General features: G+C 53.8%; 2 protein-coding genes across 7 annotated transcripts in view; both read right to left on the reverse strand.

Moving 5' to 3' along the window:
- The window catches only part of LTBP2 (latent transforming growth factor beta binding protein 2), a 75078-nt gene extending 61245 nt beyond the window's left edge, over positions 1-13833 (reverse strand). For 4 of the 5 annotated variants that reach the window (XM_064460374.1, XM_064460375.1, XM_064460376.1 and 1 more), the window contains exons 1-2: positions 13029-13832; positions 4578-4648 (exon numbers count right to left, since the gene is read on the reverse strand). In XM_064460374.1, coding sequence (XP_064316444.1) covers positions 4578-4648; positions 13029-13477 — 520 coding nt within the window. In that variant the 5' untranslated portion in view covers positions 13478-13832. Of the gene's footprint in view, positions 1-4577; positions 4649-13028 lie in introns of all 5 variants that reach the window. The other variant, XM_064460377.1, reaches the window with a different exon arrangement.
- A 4414-nt stretch (positions 13834-18247) lies between these two features.
- Positions 18248-19324, reverse strand: part of AREL1 (apoptosis resistant E3 ubiquitin protein ligase 1) — a 40936-nt gene continuing 39859 nt past the window's right edge. For both annotated transcript variants that reach the window (XR_010374424.1, XR_010374423.1), the window contains one exon: positions 18248-19311. The gene's annotated coding sequence lies outside the window, so the exon portion shown is untranslated. The remainder of the gene's footprint in view (positions 19312-19324) is intronic.

A 19324-nucleotide genomic window follows, 5' to 3' on the forward strand; every position in this document is an offset into this window, starting at 1 on the left:
CAGTGTCAAAGGCCTTCCCAAAGTCCAAGTAGACAATGTCCACAGCCTTCCCCTCATCCACTAAGCGGGTCACCTTATCATAGAAGACCAGGTTAGTGAGGCATGACCTCCCTTTCATAAACCCATGCTGGCTGAGCTCGATCCCCTGGTTGTCCCGCACATGCCGCATAATATCATTCAAGGTGATCTGCTCCATGACCGTTCCCAGCACTGAGGTCAGGCTGACAGGCCGGTAGTTCCCCAGATCCTCCTTCCGACCCTTCTCGTAGAGGGGCGTCACATTCTCTAGTTTCCAGTCATCTGGGACCTCCCTGGTTGACCAGGACTGCTGACAAATGACGGAGAGTGGCTTGGTGAGCTCCTCTGCCAGCTCCCTCAGTATCCTCGGGTGGATCCCATCTGGCCCCATGGACTTGTGAACATCCAGGTGAAGGAGCAGGTCGGTGACTGCCACCTCTTCAACAACTGGGACTTCATTCTGCATACTGTCTCCATCTCCCAGCACAGGGGCCTGACGACCCCAAGGATGACCAGTCTGACTATTAAAGACTGAGGCAAAGAAAGCATTAAGTACCTCAGCCTTATGCTCATCTTTCATGGCAAGGTTACCTTCCGCATCCAACAAAGGAGGGAGATTCTCCATGGCCCTCCTTTTGTCACTGATGTATTTATAAAAACATTTTTTGTTATGTTTAACGGTGGCGGCCAGTTTAAGTTCCAGCTGGGCCTTTGCCTTCCTAATCTTTTCCCTGCATAACCTCACAACATCCTTGTAGTCCTCCTGAGTCACCTGCCCCTTCTTCCAAAGGCAGTAAGCCCTCCTTTTTTCTTGAGTTCCAGCCAAAGCTCCCTATTCAGCCAAGCAGGTCTTCTCCCCCACGTGCTCAACCTACGGCACATGGGGATGGCCTGCTCCTGCGCCTTTGAGACTTCCTCCCTTAACAACATCCAGCCTTCCTGGACTCCTTTGCCCTTCAGGACTGCCTCCCAAGGGACTCTGTTAACCAGACTCCTTAACAATCCAAAGTCTGCCCTTCTGAAGTTCAGGGTAGTGGTTTTGCTGACCCTCTTCCTTACTTCTCCAAGAATCCAGAACTCTATCATGCCATGGTCACTGAGCCCAAGACAGCCTCCAACCACCACGTCACCCATCAGGCCTTCTTTGTTCGTAAACAGCAGGTCCAGCGGGGCACCTCCCCTGGTTGGCTCGCTTACCACCTGCGTCAGGAAGTTATCTCCCACACACTCCAGGAACCTCCGAGACTGCTTTCTCTCTGCCGTGTTGTATTTCCAGCATATATCTGGTATCCACAGAAAAACTGGGAAGATGCTGAAGGACTTGTACCATTGGGGTGATATAGTCCACTTTCTCATGGAAAAGTTTGCTTGTTGATGCAGAGCAATATGTAATCGCAGTTCTAACTTAAAGCTCTGACTCTGTTAGCAAAGCCAGAAGGGATGGACAATTTAACACAAGTGAGAGATTTGTGCAGGCTGACAGGCAGGGAGATCAACAGCAATGCAGGTATAACAGGAAGGAAAACAGAACTTAAATGAATAACAGTCTGAGCTCAAAAAACCCTACAGTCACTGTACCGGAGAGAGACAAAAGAATAAAGCATGTGAATGTCATCTCCATTTTGCAGATATGGAAAAACCCCAGGTGCTAATGTGACTGTCTGAAGACACACTGTGAGACCACAACAGAGCAAGCAGTTATCCTGGAATCCCTGCACCTTCATCCAGTATCTTAACCGCAAGACAATCTGTGGGAGATTATAAAGTGCATGAATTTATTTAGTCCTTCCCAACATGCTGATTAAAAATGTTTCTTGGGAACAAAGCTCACCCTGCATTACCAGCCCAGCCCAGGCTACTATCTTGGGAAGCTTCAGAGTACCATAGTTAATATAGTTAATAATGTTGATGAAAGTGGAGGTTGATGAACTAACGTTGGGAGGCCAAGCAACAGGATTTCCCTGCTCTGACGCAGAGGGGAATGGTGATGAGCTAACAGGCAGCAGCTAAATTATCAAAAAGTGCACACTGCAGCCCCTGAAATATGGGCAGTGCAAGGGGGCTTCTGGCCAGCTTGTGTGTTCAGGTTTCTTCTCCACCGAACCCAGGACATAAAGCCCCAAGTCTCACCCCAGGATGAAGTTCAACAGGCAGGAGGTTGGATAGACTCCTTGGGCCCAAGTTCAGATGTAGCTCATTATCCCTAATGTCCCCTCCTGTAGAAAGACCTCTGGAGCCCCACAGGATGTCCTGTATGCAGTTCAGAGTGGTGGCCTGGCAGCATGTGGGTAGAAACCAATCCCATTGTAAGCGGGTGAGATCTTCCTCCTAAAACTCCCTTAGCTCAATTCCACTTTCCCAGGAAACATCGGTGTCCTGAGAGAGAGGTTTCTCTTTTTCATCCTCCCAGTCACTGACTTTCTGAAAACTCCCCAACTCCTCACTGCACTTTGGTCCTCGAAGCTGGATCAAACCAAAAGGCTAGGGAAACCTGCCTATGGCTTGAGTTCAGTCATACACAGAGATGTTGCAAGAGGAAAGTCCCTGGAAAAGCATGGGTGGAGAAGGAAGAATTCACCAGGCTTGGTAGATGATTGGGAGTAGAGGAAGACAACAATTTGACCTATCTTCTCTCCTGCACCCAGGCTCAGACCCATCAAAACCAAGGTCCTGCCCAAGACCCAAATGCCAGCTTCTTCCCTGCTTCACTTCACAAAGAGATTCCTTCTGGCTGCTTTTGTACCCCACTAACTTCCCTGATATGCTCCATATCAAAGACCACAGGATCAGACATTAAACAGTATTACAGTGCAGAAACTAACTGGGACAGGCTGTCCAGTTTGCCTTGGCAGCCTTAAAGATAGCCAAATGTCCCCAACAGCTTGAACTCCAGCAGAAAAGCCCAGTGAGGGAGGTAGCTGGGAACAAAACTGTGTTTACACATCACCAGTCTCCACCTAAGGTCTGCCTGAGATTTACCATCCCCAGTCAGGGAGACACTGTCAGGCCAGATCATGTTGACAGTGTCCTTTTAATGAATCCTTGGGAACAAGGGCCCAGCACCTGAGCAATCACTAGACAGCCTGCATGGCTGCAGGCCCAGATCTACTGCTCCTATGAAAATCCCTAATGAGAGAAAGATGCTGCCATCGCTGGCCCCGTGCTCTGTTTACAGACGCTGTCTGGCAGCACAGCACGCTCTCTACCGTTTGGCTTCTGTCAGCGGTGGGGGGGAAGAGGGAGGAGGGAGGTGAGTCAGCCCTTGGCCCCTTGCTCCCAAACAGCAATCGCTAATGCAATTATCCCAGCACGGCCGAAGCACCGTGAGATCCTGTGGCAAACAAAGCTGAGCCTCTTTCCCCGCTAAACATCTGGGCAGCTGCTGCCACTCGAGTGAAGGCAGATGCTCTGGGCTATTCTGGGCAGGGCGTTCCCATCCAGAAAGCCTGCCTGCTGCCTGTGTGCTCCCTGCCCTCTGAGCTGCCTGGGCGCTGCAGGCAGCCCCTTGCCTCCCCAGGACTGGGCAGGTGCATGGGGCTGGCAGTCCACTAGAGAGACTCATGGGTGGGCTGGGAGGTGTAGCCCCGTTGTTTAGGGACAGGGATTACAGCAGGGCTGGGCTGTGGTTGCAGAGCTGTTGGGGATGGAGACGACAGTGCAGCTGTCTCTGGCGTGCATTGCACTGGTGCCTGCCCAAACCTCTTCCCTTCCAGTGCTGTGTTGGGGAGCCCAAAATGATCTCAGCCCCAAGAGCTGTGGCAGGGCAGTCTGGAGGAGCAGAGCCCTTATTAACCCCTCTCTGGGCAGGCAGGAGGGTCCTGGCCAGGCAGTTACTGCACTGCAGGAGTGCCCTGCAGCCCCCTGCCATTTTACTCATCCCACGTGCTGCAGCACGCTTCAGCCCCACATATCCCAGCTGTTGTGTCAACCCCATTAATTGTTTTCCTTAATAGCACTCAGGTAATTTGCAGCCCTGATTTCCCCCTCAGCATCAGCAACACTCGCCCACATGAGAACAGCCTGACTCTGCCAGTTCTCACCTGCTGGGACTTTCACAGACCTGCCTTTTGCACCACCCCCGGAGGTGTAAAAAAAAATGTGTAGACGTGGCACTTCAGGGCATGATTTAGGAGGCATGGTGGTGTTCAGTTGATGGTTGGACTTGATGATCTTAGAGGTCTTTTCCAACCTTAATAATTCTACAAACCTATGATTCTATGATTCAAGCAGGACGATGAGGGCCCAGGGCTTGAAACTTGCCCATATATGTGCTGTTGCAATACCCTGTCCCAACAAGACCCTGCTTGGGATGGACACTAATAACAATAATAAAGTAAAGCCATAATTATTCAGCATGCTCAGACTTCGCCAGCAGTTGGGGAGAACTGACCCACATCCCTACAGCCCCATGGGGAGGCTGCAGCGCTGCCTCTGGGGACCCCATGGTCCACCTCCTGCCTTGGCACAGCACAGGGCACGTGTACAGGATCACATAGGTACTCGGGCACTTTTTAGGGGTGCATCACGAGACCTGTGCCAGCTGAGACTGTCATACTCACGTTTGATGCAGTGGTTTGTGCCAGGAGCCGTGGTCCATCCTGGGCAACACTGTCTGCCGCAGATATTTGGCCTAAGCAGAGAGACAAAGCAGCGTGGTTAGGAGAGAGAAGCTGAGATCCCTCTGCAGCCAGCACCTCTGAGTCACCCGTAAAATTATTTCCTGCAGCATCTGATATTTCCTTCCAGATGGACCAGCAGCTGAGATCAAAACCAATGGGACAAGGACTGAGTTGTTTAAGTGCTTGGAAAAGAAACCCCCAAGGACTATGTGAATGCTGCAGTGTGAGTGATCCTTTAGGGACTATCTCCCTTTTGAACTGGCATTATGCTGGGTTCCTGGCACAGCGCTCAGAGGAACCATTTTTCTCCTGAGAGCAATTGCAGGCTGGTGGCGTGCAATCATTAAAGATCGCATGGCATTTTGTGGTATTGGGGTGTAAATCAGGCCTGATTCCAACTTCGGTCATAGCATCTCGCCTCCACAAGTGTTCTGAGCTACTTCAGCCGAAGACAACGCTTCATTCTCCACCTAACTGCTGCTCATTGCTCAACCCCACTCCAGGAGGGACGGCAGCAGCCGCATCAACCACTCCCCAGCTTGCTCTTCCTTTGCAAGCACTGCAGTCCCACATTTGTTATCTGCCTCTGACACAGCAACTCCAGGGTCTGGAGACTCTCCAGTGCTATGAAATTTGTGCCTGCTTGACATGCACAGTGCTAGACTAACTCCAGGACGCTCAAATCATTTCCATGGAGGTTAATTCCAGCACTTTGCTACAATAGATTTTTGATTGCCTTTGTATATACAACACCCTTCCCGCCTCTCCCTCATGTGTTTTCAAGTAGGCATCACTGCCAACATACAGCTATCAGAGACAGCGCTGTGCCTCCAAGAGGTGCTCCGCAATGCCCAAGCAGGCAGCTAGTCCTGCTTCCTCTGGTCATATCTCGTATTTACACATCTATAATGCGAAGGAATAACAAGCTGCAGGTTGCTTTCCAAGCATATTTACTCATCATGGAGGGAAGGTTTTGGGAATATGTAACTTTTGCATGTCTAGGTAGATGGGAGAGTACAGTCATCAAAAGAGAAAAAGTTAGAAATAGGCAGCCTGAAAGCTCTGGAAATGAACGGGGGGGGGGCATGGTTTATTTCTAACACTGGACAAGACAGTCAGAGCTGCAGACAGAATTTACAGGAACCACAGAAACATGCACATTTGTCTTCTGGACTGACTTTCACATGGACACTGCAGGGTCAGAAGATGATCCTGCTCTGAACCAGCATCCTCACGACTCCTGCATCCACATGGCACAAGATGAGACTCCAGAAGTGCCAGAGCTCAAGCTGTGGGGCTCACGTTTTAAGAGAGCTAAAGACAGTTGGGTAGGAGTCGTGCCAAGGATTGTTCTGGTGTTCATGAATGAAGCTGCCTGTAGAGATACGATCACTCCATGTGGGAAGCGGAAGTGATCTGAGAAGCCACATCATTTGTAAAGTGTTATCCAGCCCTTCAGGATCAACAGTTTGTTAACCTGGGTAGATTTTTACAGGGAGAAAGCACTTAAATTCCCTTGGTGTGACTTCCTGTAGACAGAAGAAGCCAAAGAAATTCTTGCATCCACTCACATCTGCTCTGGCTGGGCTAGAACACCAATTTCCAACTTTTTGTCTCTCAAACCAAAGAGATCTATGGGCCTCTTCTTTAAGGCTTCCCAGGAAGTATCCGAGGAAAGCAAACTTTCTTTTACTTACTGCATAAGGGCCCATGAAAGGCCTTAAACTTTTTAAAGATGTCCAGATCAGTAAGGAGAGAAAACTACTGAGCTGGAGCGGGTCTTTAGGTAATTAAGATCTGCTGAGGGACTCCACTCCGAGCAGCAGCATAAGCAACTTTGCCTAAAGTGTCACAGCTCCCATTCTTCCCTCAGCATGGCTGAAACACATCTTGCAGACATACTCAGCCAGCCTGTTCAAAGAGAAAAGCCCTTGCCCTTTCCCACCTCAACTTACTGACATCATCAGAGGTTGTTTCTTGTAGGCAAAATAACTACCTTCTCCAGAGAAGCTGTTTTGGCCTTGAATCACACTATCAGTTCTTCATGGGATTAAAGTTCAAGTTTTATCTACATCTCTCGCATGCTGGAGGGAGCATGCTGCTAGGTGTTCTCAATGCCAACAGCAAGCCAGAGGTTGTAGGAAGAAAGGTATAAGGCTAAGACAGACAGGGGCCCAAGCCTGAGCAAACAAGATCAGTCTTGAAGGCATGAAAACCCTGTTGGGTTTGGCACAAACCTCTCATTACAGAGTCACTCTGTGTCACTGTCAACTCCAGACATGAGCTGCCAACCCCAGGTGAAGGGAGATGCTAGCACGAGGGCGATGCTCCTTGAGGGACGACCAGCCCAGCGTGTGCAGAGGGGAGCAGCCTGGCAGGGATGCCCTCAGAGGCAGGAGCAGAAGGAGTAACTGGGCAGGAATGTCCCTTCCTTCGACAATCTCCTGGATGAGAGGATGGGCAGAAATTGAGCCAGGGAGGATGTCCAGGACTGGAAGTGAGCACCTGGGAGGAGCAACATGTAGATAGTACTGGAGGGCAGAGAAGGACCACAGCTATTTCCCAATGAAAGCCCAGTGAGCAGGACCTCACATAGCATGGGGCATCAGGTGAGTAAGGGCATCAGCAGTGGCAAAATAGCTATAGGACTTTGCTGCATGGAACCCAGTCCTGAGCATATCTGGTTCTACTTAAAGCCTTTAGTTGTCATTCACATGGCTTGAATGCCAAGTGGTTTTCACTGCCTTACAAAGAATTCAGAATGACTCCTGGGAGGTTTAAGGAGCATGGCATGTTTACAGTGTGGAGGGACAGCCCCCAGCTGCATTTGTCCTGCTGCACGGGCCATCACCAACACTTTGGGCAAAGACACAGCTCAGACATGAGCCACCTGTGGGGCACATCCAGTGCTGGGCCTCTCCACCCAGCACTGCTTCTGGAGAACAAAACATGTGGCAGGGTCCCTCCAGGTCCGGTGTCACCATCCCGGGGATGGCTCCTGCAGAGCTACCTGTACACACTAGGCAGCCCCCTGATCACCCCTCATGGCACAGGGGACAGGGGCTTCCAAGACAGCAGGCAGAGCTGCCCAGCAGGTGCTGGGCATGCACCAAGCCCCTGGCAGACCTAACAATCACATAAGACAAAGCTCATAACTTTGAAGCACTCAGCTGCCGCACAAGGTTGAGCACCCAGGGTGCCTCCTGCTTACGCGCCCCTTGAAATTGGAAGTATGGCAGCAGGTAGAGGGAGGCAGGACTCTCGCCCTCATCCTGGGCAGCCTGGATTGCAGAGGGACCAGAAGATGAGTGGGCATATGGAGGGGTTAGCAGCTCTCCCAGGTGAAAAGAAGCTCAACACAGCCTCAGATCATAGCAGAACAGAAGACATGACCTCACACAGGTCTCCCAAACTGAAGTCCCACTGAACACTCACACGAGGTCATGCTGCATGGGGGTGCCCTATTCCCAGCCCTGCCACTAATGCCAAACAAGTCTTGGGCAACCCATCTGTTTTCTCTATCACTGCCTCCTTACCAGTGGAATAGGTTAATTATGTATTTACCTTCCCAAGGGCTAGGTCAGCTAGCACACCTCTTTCCTAGGAAATGAAACATTGCTGGGGACATTCCCAGGCACTGGGACTTGACTGCCTTTAACACTGGACTGCTGCAGGGCTTATGGGACACTTAGCACCTTCCAAAATAGTTCACAATCCAGCTCAGAGCAGAGCAGACAGAGACCATTTCAAATAGCCAGTTTCCCCTTCTTGGAGGGAAAGGGGGCTGAATAGCTCAGGCAGCTGAACAGCCACAGTGCCAGAGAAAACCCTAAGGCATAGCTCACTAGTGCAGATGTGGGTCTTTGGGTTTCCCTTTCTGGTAAAATGCAGGGTAAGGCACTGGATCCACATCTCAGCCCCTACCTCAAGTGCCAGGTACACCCTGAGGTCTCCAAAGAGCACAGGCAGAAGTGAACGACAGTAAACCAAGCTTACTCCTCACTCTGCAGCTAGCATGCACCATCTGTACCCAGGTATAGTCCCCAGCATGTTGCGAGAGCTTGGTGCACAGGAGGTCTCAGGCACTATGCATTGGCCTGCTCCTTTTCTGGGACAGGCATCTCCCTGACAGCCCTCACAGAGCTGAAGCCAGTGCCATGAAGCCTCCCTACATCCAGAAGTACCTTTCATGCCTCTGACTGGATGCATCAGCACAACCTGAAACTTGGGCAAATGAGCTGCAGCAAGCCAGTCCTTCATCACCTGCTTTGCTGCAGCAGCCAGAGGCCACCGTCAGGATCAGGCCCCCACTGTGCAAAGTGGTACCCAGGATGACAGAAGCCTGCAAGATCTTGCAGTGTTATATGAAACCAGAGCCAAGCAACTGTAACAAGCACTAGAGGGAGGGAAAACAAGAAAACAGTAGTAACATCATGGCTTCACATAGTTTCAGCATGTGTACACCCTCAGCAATGATCACATACTGTTTCTGAAGCATTCAGTAGAACCAATTTTTTTCACCATTTATTTTAACAGCAATCTATGCATCATCTTTCAAGTTCATGCGGCACTCTGTGCTGCCAGATATGCTGACTCCATTCAGGTCATTTACAGTGTCCTCACAGAAGGCCAGGGGGACCATTAGATCATCAGGTCTGCCTTTCTACTGCAGGACAGTGAACTTCATCCAACTGCATATGAAATATTTGCAGTCAGACCCAATGAAGGACATTAGCAAAAGGCTGCTGGCATCGATGAGCCACTGAAAATCCTCTGCCAAGTCCACATCAGCATTAACTGCCTCCGCTCCTGAGCAATCCTATACACACACTGCAGCAAGAACCTATATCACACAAAGCTTGGGTAAAGCAGGACTTTATAGCCACAAACAGTGTCTACAACAGCAATTAAACAAGAACTGGGGTGCAGAACACACCAAAAGAAAGTGGGAGGGAGGAGGAGGAGAGAGTGTGGGACTTCCAGCCTGTTACCTGGGGAACCTCACATGATCCTGAAAATTGTCCAGGCAGGAACCAAAAGTGGAAGCTTCCCCAGAATACTCCCCTGTTACCCACCTTCGTTTGATTTTGTGTACACCACCTGAGGATCATCACTAGGATCCACCCTGCCAGGCATGGGGCAGAGTAACAAGGGGAGTCACATCATGGGGGACAAAAATTAGGGATGCATCCAGCACGAGTACATCCATAGTTGGCATGCATCAGGGCTCAGGAGCTTCCTACCCCATGACACTCAGGAGGAAAATATTTCCATGGACCAGAATCTGCACTGATGAACATATAAACACTTTAAACATCACACTTGAACACACTGGACTGAGAAGTCACCTGCTCCACGGCACTGGGTAGAAATAGCTGATCTGCAGCAGCGGGGACTGGTGTGTGTCTGCAAACCAGTCTGTGGGGGTGGGGAAGCAGGCAGGTTAAGCAGAGCACAGCAAAGCAGGGACTCTTTGGGGACTGGATTGTTTTCCTTGCTCAGTGTTAGGAGACAGTGATTTTCTATATTTGCTGTGGTGTCAAAAGTCACTTCACAATAAACCACTGTAAAATACCAAAACGCAGCTCTTGCAAGATTTGTGGTTGGATGCCCTCATGGAAGGGTATGAGCAGGTCCCACCTGCAACAAGGTCAGACATGAGCAGCGTGGCAGACACATCCAAACGGTCCCCAAGAAAAAACCTCAATTTTGGGTATGCTGCTATCAAACAAAGTGAGAAAATAATTATCCAGAAAAGGATATAGTTCTAGTAAATTGGTTTTTCAACCACAGGACTGTGTGAGGCCCCTGGAGGTACCAGCAGAGAATTCTGACTGGAGGAATCAGGAAAGGCAACCCACGCAGCAGTTGAGATTTTAAGCCAAAGTAACTGTATAAATAAATAGCGCCAGGGTTTAATGCAGCCTGCAAAGCTACCTGAGTAAGGGAAAATGAAGGTTGTTGTACTAGAAAGTAGCAGGAGTTCAGTGTAAATAGAAGAACAGAAAATATCCCACCTGGCAAAAAAAAAAAAAAAGAGACATCATGAAATTAAGTTTTTTAGGGGCCCTGAGTTTCCTGGATGGAAATATGTCTGGTGCAGCAAGGGACGTAAGAAGATGGATGAGGTGGAAGGACAGAGTCTCACCGAATGGCTGGAGGCAGCAGCAGCTAGCTTTCCATGAAGAGTAACGCCATGTGGTTACTCACTGACAATTATTTCACCTAGGCTTTCTCATAAGCTCCAAAGACAGTAGGTCATAGAGAAGTTTAAAAAGTACTGATTTGGACTCCAGAAGAGATGGAAAGCTACTGATGACAAGCCATTATATGCACGTTCCAGAGTTCAAGTTCTTGAGGATCAGAGCAAGCCCCATATCCCCAGCCCTTACCTTCCAGGGCAGAGTGAAGGCAGAGAGCACAGCACAGCCTGCACAGGGAGCAGCACAGCACCAAGGCACAGCTCTTCCTTCCTCTAAGCTTCGAGGCAATGGCACTCTGATATCCCAGGAAGCCAAATTTAGCTAATGACAGGTCAACAGCACCAAAGTGCTGGACCAACCATCTCTGCTTACATCCTTGATTAAGGGATGAAAGAAAGCTACTTGCAAAGAGGTTCATCACTCTTCTGAACATAGCGTGAACCTTGGGGCTGCCCACCCACTCATGATAGTGGTGCAGCCCAGCTGTTGTCACCAGAGGCAGCTGCAGCCTGAAAACCTGGTGGAGACTATTTAGGGTAGTCATGAAAAGAAACAGGCTACATCTGAGATGACTCAAATCCAGTTGAACTGCCACGTGATCCCAAAGCAATGCTGACAACTCTCCAACTACAGAAAGGGTAAAATCCTCTGGAGCCCAAGAAAGCCCAAACCTGACTGAGCAGGACTATATCTTCCCAAGACACTCCCTCTGGGCGGCTGACCAAACCAAGGCTAATGGTCCAGGTAAGCCAAAATCTGCACAAGACCTACCTGCCATTGACTAGCTGCTAGTGATAAATATTTTGCATAGCAAACATAATGGGAAGAAGAACATGTTTGGGTTTACTGCTTCAGCAGGTTTGTTGTAGGAAACTACAGAGGGGACATCTCTGTCTTGAAATTTTGGAGGGAGGCAAGTATGGAAGTCAGAAACCTCAGGGATTAAGCTGCCTTTTGTATTCTAGTGAAGCTCCCCACCTGATGTTAGCAGAAAAAGTTTCTGCCTGTGTCAGAGGGCAATAAGCCCAGAGCCTGCCCTCTGTGTCCCCCCAGCTCGGAGAGTGAGCACACGCTGCCACATGGGTTGGTCAAACTGCCTGCATGACAGCAATAGTAGCCCTTCCCAGCTGGCAGAGGAGCTCATCATGAGGGGCATCAGCCAAGGGGCAGCAGAGGGGGAATTGCAGAGGAGGGGCCCGGGGCCAAAGGGTACGTCAGCGCTGCGCCAGACATCCCGTCCACAGGCTCCCCTCACAGCGGAGCAGCTGGCCTTGCCATATGATCTCCCCTCCACCTCCACAGGGCTGTAGCCAGAGACTGGAGCTGGAAGCAGCCCTGCCAGGCAAGTCATAGGAAGCCTCCCCCGGCTGAGCCAGCTGAAGCCATGGGAAGCTGCTGCGCAGAGTGCTTACAAGGGGCCCATTATGGGAGAAAGGAGCCAAGAGGCCAGGTACCTGTAGCAAGAGCAGCAGCAGCCAGACTCGTCCCACAGAGCCACGCAAGCCCTTCCAGCCTCTCCTGCCACCCACGTACCATGGCCACCCTGCCTCTCCCACTCAGCAGCCCCCCACCCCACATAATTTCTGGGACAGCCATAGGCAGCCCCAGAGAGCAGCAGACCAAGACCCCCTGCCCGCTGCGCAGCTGTCTGACCTGCCGAAGCCCTGATGTGTCAGCAGAAGGGCATCGCATCCAGCATGCTCGTAAACCACATATCCCCCCCCCCCCACGCAACAGGCAGCCGGCGACAGGGCGTCCTGCCCGCCTCACACTCACACACACACGTGCGTGCACAGGGATACTCACGCCGACGGATCGCGTGGGTGAGAGCAGCGAAATCGTCTGCCACACATGCAGGACAGACACACGGCACGAAAGCGAGCACCGAGGGGACTCCTGCTCCGCTCCGGGGCCCGGGCCCGGTGCCAGCCGCGGGGCAGCACGGCCCAAGCCCCCCGCACATCACCCCCATGACTGCCCCGGTCACAGGCAACAGGGCGTCCCGCAGGGGACGGGGCAGCGCCCGGAGCGCCCGCGGGGATGCACCGGGATGCAGCAGGGGGCTGAAGACAGGACCCAGCCCCTCCGCCCGGGGCTCCCTGGCGCCGGGACCGCCGGGACCACCGGGGCTCCCGCTACGCCCCCCCCCCCCCAGCAAGGTGTGTCACCCCCCAGCCGCAACACTTACCCCGCCATCCTCCCTCTGCCGCTTGGCTCCTTCGCCCGGCCCGCGACCCGGGCTCTCAGCCCGCTGCCCTGCCGCTGGCCGGAGTGGTCCAGCCTGTTCCTCGGCCTCGCGCCGGGACCGGGACCGGGACCGGCATCGCCTGCCTGGCCCCGGGGCGCGGGCAGCCCGCGGTCAGGACGCTGCCTTCGACTGTGGCCGTCGCCGTCGCTCTGGCTCCCCGCGGCAGCCGCCGAGCCGCGATCCACGTGGAGGGCGGCGGGGAGGGGCCGTACCGGCGGGGACAGGCTGTGCGTAGTGCCCGCCGCCCCCAGGGCAGCCCCCCGGCCCCGCGGCCGCGCCGCCCCCGCGCCCCCCGGCTCCAACCCGGCGGCGGAGTCCGGCCGACAGCGGGAGAAGCCCAGGAGGACGGCAAAGATGAGCGGGAGGAGGCTGGCGGCGGCGCCCCGCATGGTGTCCGGCGGCGGCGGGTGGAGACGGGCGGCGCGGAGCGCTCAGCGCCCGGCGGGCATCCTGCGGGGGGCAGCGGGGACCGCCGGCTCTCCGCCCCCCCGCTCACCGCCCCATCCCGCTCCGGGGCTCCGCCGGGACCTGCCGCCCACCAGGGCCGGAGGAGCAGACGGGGCTTAGCCCCTGGGGCAGGGGCGCGGGCTACCGAGCGGCCCCCGCAGCAGCTGGAGGAGGAGGAAGGCGGCCGGCCCTACTCGCTGGGCTGCCAGCGAGCTCCCGCGCTCCGCAGGCAGCTCCGAGCACCTTCGCGCCTGCCTCTGGCACTGGCAGCGCCTGGAGGGGATGGAGGGTTTTATTTTTGGAAACCTCCCCCTTTTGTGTCTTTTTGATGCTGACATCCCCCCTCTCCAGAGGACACGGCTCGGCCCCCCTCCTTAGGAGAGGAGACATTCCAGCAACACCCACTTTGGCAAAGGGAAACAAACTACAACGGAGAAGCCTTAACCCCTGCCTGGCCGGGGAGACCCGTCCGCCGCCTACCCGGGAGCCTGCCCGCAGCCCCCGCAGCCCTCCCTGCCGCCCGGCCCGCAGCCAGCCGCCGGCTCCCGCCGCAGCTGGCAGCGCTCGGAGAAGGTGGAGCAGCCCGGGTGTGGGGTGCACGGAGCAGGAGTTAGGGATGCCAGAGGAATACACCGCCGCCCCCCCACCCCCAACAGCTGGGGACTTCTGGAGCTGCAGCGGCAGCATCAGCCCTCTTGCTGCTCTTGACCACATCTCCCCGGAGAAAGGCACGGCAAGGGGAAGAGCCTTATTTGCCATCCCACCCTGGCTACAGAGCCCTCAGATCCGTTCAAACTCAACTCAGGGCTCTATACTCTTACCTGTAGAGGTCCAGGCTAGAAAAGGACCCACCCAAAAGCTCCAGGTCTTTCAGCTAAGAGAGATCTTCCAGGAGACATATCCCACCAGCTTATAATAAATGTCCATCCCTCCCCCTATCTGTCTCTGCTGGGGACCTGGAGGTCGAGGGGTGCCTTGAAATGACTGCTTTATATGCACTGAGAAAGGCTGAGGGAAGAGTAGAAGGAGGGGGCAGAAATCCTCTTTCAGCCACACACATCGGCTTGGCCTTGACCTCTGCCACACCTCTGCTGCTCTCTGCCGCCCTTGGCCCTCTTGGGCAGGGAGCAAATCCTCTCAGAGGAGTGTAGACTCACTCCCAGCCCAGCAACACAGTATATTTGGGGTGGGCTCATTCTGGCCCACAGCAGTGGCTGTGAACTTGATGGGTGGGTAAAGACCTCTCACTGCATCTCTTGTGCACAAGGAGGCAGAGGAGGGCACCACAGGTGCTCACGGGAAGGAGATGCTCACCAGCCCATGCCTGTGCAGTGGGTCCTGCGGCCAGTAACACTTATCAACCCAGTTTCATCATGCCAAGCTCAGGCAGATGAAAGGTATATCTCACTCAGCATCCCGACCCTGAGCGCAGCAGCTGGATGCCCATGGGAATACACGAGGTACTCGTGTGCGCACAGAGCAATCCTTTGGGTATATCCTCACGCCTGCCAGCAGCCCATGGGGTAGGGGATCCTTCAGCCCAGCCAGATGTTGCAGCTCACACACTGGGTTTAAAAGCCAATTATATCAGCCCATGAATTTATCTAATCTCTTTTGTCCCTTTTGATGTGTGGGCTAGCTGCCACATAGAGCACAGAGGCTCTCCTCCCATGCCTACAGATCCCCCAGCCCCTTAAGGACCCCGACCCACTGGCACTCCTCTTCTTCCAGACTCTCCTACTGCAGGTGCCACCTCCCCTGGCCCTCACTGAGCTGTCTGCTTCCCAAAAGCTTTGTGGCAGAGGGGTCCATCTCCCACAGTGCCTCCAGCAGTTGCACTCCTAACACCTCTTCTATTTGAAACCAGTGGCTCCAGCTCCCTTCTTCCCAGTGCCCCCTGCCTTTCAGGCCCTCTTGGACCACAGACATCCTATCCCTGGGATGGGAGCACTGCTGCCTGCCCTCTGGGGTGTGGGGGAGCCAGGAAAGGAACTGAAGCACAGGGAATGAATCCCTCCAACACCACACTGGGGCTGGAGCAGAATAGGACCTCAGCACATCCCCTCCGGCTGCGGCCCTGCAAACAAGGGAGAGGGAAGGTAACTTGGCAGGTGAGCAAGTGTGATGGGAGCAATAGGGTTGAATAGATTTGGGTTTTGACCTCGGTGCTAGAAGCTGGCTTACGGGGCAGTAGTGTCAGAGGAAATACCAGCGGGTGCTTTGGCACTTCCTGGGACACTATCAGCTCACCTGCCCACCCCTCTGGGGCAGAGCCAGTGCTTGTGCAGGAGCTTACATGGCCCTGGATGCTGTGATCAGTGCCCGATAACAGCCGTGGCTCGTTTCTTTGTTCTGAGGAAGAGGAATGTCCTTTCCATCCTCACCTAATTGCTTTCTTATGCAGCAGTGGAAAGAATGCTTGTGCCTAAACCTGACACGAGAAAATTATCAACGCCATAAACAAAGCCATAAACAAAGCAGCCAAGAGCCCAGGCAGTGCTGGAAGCTAGAGCAGGCAACCCCAGAGCAGGCTGAGTCAGGGTGCAAGTGGATTCCTCCTCCCTGGGTCACCTGGGAAGACGACTTGCAGCATCCCCAGGGGACTGCACCTCTGCAGGAGCCTGCACTAAGGGCCTTGATGGTGGCAAGGCTGCCGGACCCTGTGCAACAACAGGGCGGGGAAATGAGACGTGCAAACCCAACGAAGCCATCAACAGCCCTCCAGTAACTTTCACAGCCGCCCCTAGCTGCAGAGGAGTCCAGCCCAGGGAGCTGGCATCCTTTCTCAAATCAGCTCAGTCCTATGTTTACACTAACCCCCCCCACAAACCCCCCCCAGAGCTGTGCATCGAGCTGCTTCAACCTCACACATGCAAATGCTCCTTTGCATGCTGGCACTGTTTGATCCCATATGAGCACTGCAGCAGAGGCCCTGGCCCTGCAGCCCCAGGGCTGCCCAGCACAGGGGACACAAGCACAGGTTCCGGCACCTGGGGAGGGGAGTGACTGCATCCCTGCTGCAGGTGGGCAATACGCAGGTGCTTGGGCATGGGCTCGCTGCCTCCCAGCCCCACAGCTTGTTTCGTATTCAGCCATCCCTGAAAATGAACCCATTGAAAATGGGGAAGTGCAGGAGAGCTGTAGTGTGGGTTGGGCATCAGCGTGCCACTCAGCAGGGTCACAGCAGGCAAACGTGAAATACCTCCTTCCTCAGGAACACGTGCAGGCAGAGTTTGGATGGTCAGGCTGCTTGCCACCAAGATCAAACCCACGCCTGGGAAGAGAGATCAGCAGTGGAGAGAAGATAGGGCAGCAAGCCAGAGAGCAGGGTTCAATAGCCCAGCAGGGAGCACAATGGCAGCAGGGAGCACAGGGGTCCTCTGGGGAAGCAAGCTGCAGGTGGGCAGCTCATAGTGCTCTTTGGTGCCTCTGCTTCCCCTTAATACACCACACAAGCTTCCAGGCAGCAGAAATGGCACCAGAGGAGAGGCCAAGGGCAGCTGCAGCATGTCTCCAAGTCCATGCCTTCCAGGGCCAAGGCATGGAGGTGAATGAGGCAGACCTGGGAGCCAGTACAGAAAGGGGCTCATCAGACCCTGCAGAGGAGAGGAACAAGGGTGGACTGTGCTGACAGCATGGGCCTTGTCACTTGCCCCAGCTATGGCAGAGGAGGAGGAGTGATTGGGCAGCTGAGGATCGAAACCGTGGGGCCAGAGTGGGGTCAAGGTGGGCTGTGTCCTAGAGAGATGTGCACAAGTCAGGTGTCTTTGAGCCCTCTTTAAGGACAGGGAGAAGGGACTCTTCAGGACTGTGCCGAAGGGGGTCCCTCTGCGCCAGGATCCCTCATCCCATACCCATTGTGTCCTCACCACCTCTGCACTAAGCCCTTTGGGGGGTAGCACCTGGGGGCCATGCTTCCGCAGGGCCAGTTGGCCCCCAGATGTGGCTGCTGGCACTGTATCCCTTAGATTAATTAGCCCTTTTTCTTCCTCTTCAGAAGGGTTCACAACCCACATGTGCTTCTTCCTCCGCTGTGAGCAGACCCCTAACGTGCTGCAGATGGGACACATTCCACGGATTCAGGAGCTGCCTGCAGCTCCTGCAGAGGAAGAAGGAGCACTCCCCCACTCAGGGCTGAGGGGCAGGGGAGGGCTGGCCAGCATCATCAGCTCAAAAATCAGGGTGCAGAGCCAGCCTTTGAGAGGCACAAGTCACAGCATCTCTGAAAAGAGCCATCTTACACTGTGAGGGAGGACATGGCAGCCCTGGGGAGCTGGATGGAGAAACAACTTCAAGGCAGCAGTGCAGAGACCTCTGGAGAAGACCTCTGTAACCATGGACATCCAAGAGGCAGGGAAAGCCACTTCTGAATTTGTGAACACAGCCAGCAAAACCTCTACAGACAGCATTCCAACCCCTCGCCTTTGCCATCAGATACACACAGCTCAGCACACTCATGCTTTCAGCACACTCATGCTTACAGCACCCAAGGAAGGAGACATTCCCACTGGGCAGACGAGCTGCTCCAGCCAGGCGCACAGCCTGGCCCTCCAGCCACCTCCACTCACTCATGGTGTGTCCCTCAGAGCCCTGGGGTACACCCTGGCCTCTCCCTGCAAGGAGGCTGCCAGCAGGCAGCTGAGAGCCATGTAAGTGGCAGCTTGTCGTTAGAAAACAGAAGAGAAACTGTCCAGCAGCTCGTAGTCAAAATCCAAGGTTTGCTGGTTTTATTGTTCCTTCTGCTTTCATTTAACCAGGACCATCTCCAAGATGGAGGGCGGAGGCACTGACCAGCCAAGTGGGTGTCCCACAGCCAGACAACAGCATGACCAAGGAGTCCAGTCATATGTCCATGTGTTACCAGGGGCTGACACCACATGCTGGAAAAGAGGTTACAACAGGAAACAAAAACATGCTGCTAGGAAGAAGAAACCTGGAGAGCAGGACCAGATGGCAGAACCCAAGGGATGAGAGTGCAGAGTGAGGCAGAGCGGAGGTTGCTGTGGGCTGCTGCTGCAGAAAGGCTCTGGTGGGGCTGGCTGCAGAGCACAGCTGGTTCCTTATTTATCCATCACACTATTTCAAGCCCCTTCAGCAACTCTTGAGGAGAAAAAAAAATCCCTCAGCTAGAATGTGACTCATGCAGAGCCACAGCAGCTCAGGGGAACCTGTCCGTTTTTAATTACTGAAGTCCTGTTTGCAGTGATCTGACTGCAATCTCCCCTCTCCTGAGGAGGCTGGTCTGGTCTTTTTGCTTCTTCAGTACCTGTGGCTGGAACTACACATGGTGGGGAGTGGGGCCTGGAAACCAGAAAAGCCTGAGCCCCCACAGAGGCTGTCCTGACCAGGAAACCCATTCCATCATGCGTTCCCTGCAGAAGCAAGCCTGCTCAGGACACCAGCCTGACAGGGGACTTCAGCCAGGGTGCTCATTAGTCAGCTGTCCTCACTAAGGGAGGAAAGAAAAAGGAAAAGGAAGCAGAACCTCTTGCCATTTTTAAGGGCTGTGACCCACAAAGAGGGAACACACTTTGTGTAGATAGCGAGTTTCCATAACCTTCTCTTCCCCTTTTCACTGGGGTCTTAACACCAGGAGGCTTTTCCTGAGATGGCCATCAAATATCAGCTTGTCACAGACTGGAAGAGAACAGGTAGAGGAGCGGGAGCAACAGCTTGAGGATACACAGGGACGACAGGGCACTCTCCTCAGTGGAAAGTCTGCTTTCCTGGTGTCCAGTACCACTTCACAGGCAGTGCTTCCCAAGGAGCCCACAACCTGGAGAATAGAA

This window comes from Phalacrocorax carbo, chromosome 9 (assembly GCF_963921805.1).
Source record: "Phalacrocorax carbo chromosome 9, bPhaCar2.1, whole genome shotgun sequence".
Lineage (NCBI taxonomy): Eukaryota > Metazoa > Chordata > Aves > Suliformes > Phalacrocoracidae > Phalacrocorax > Phalacrocorax carbo.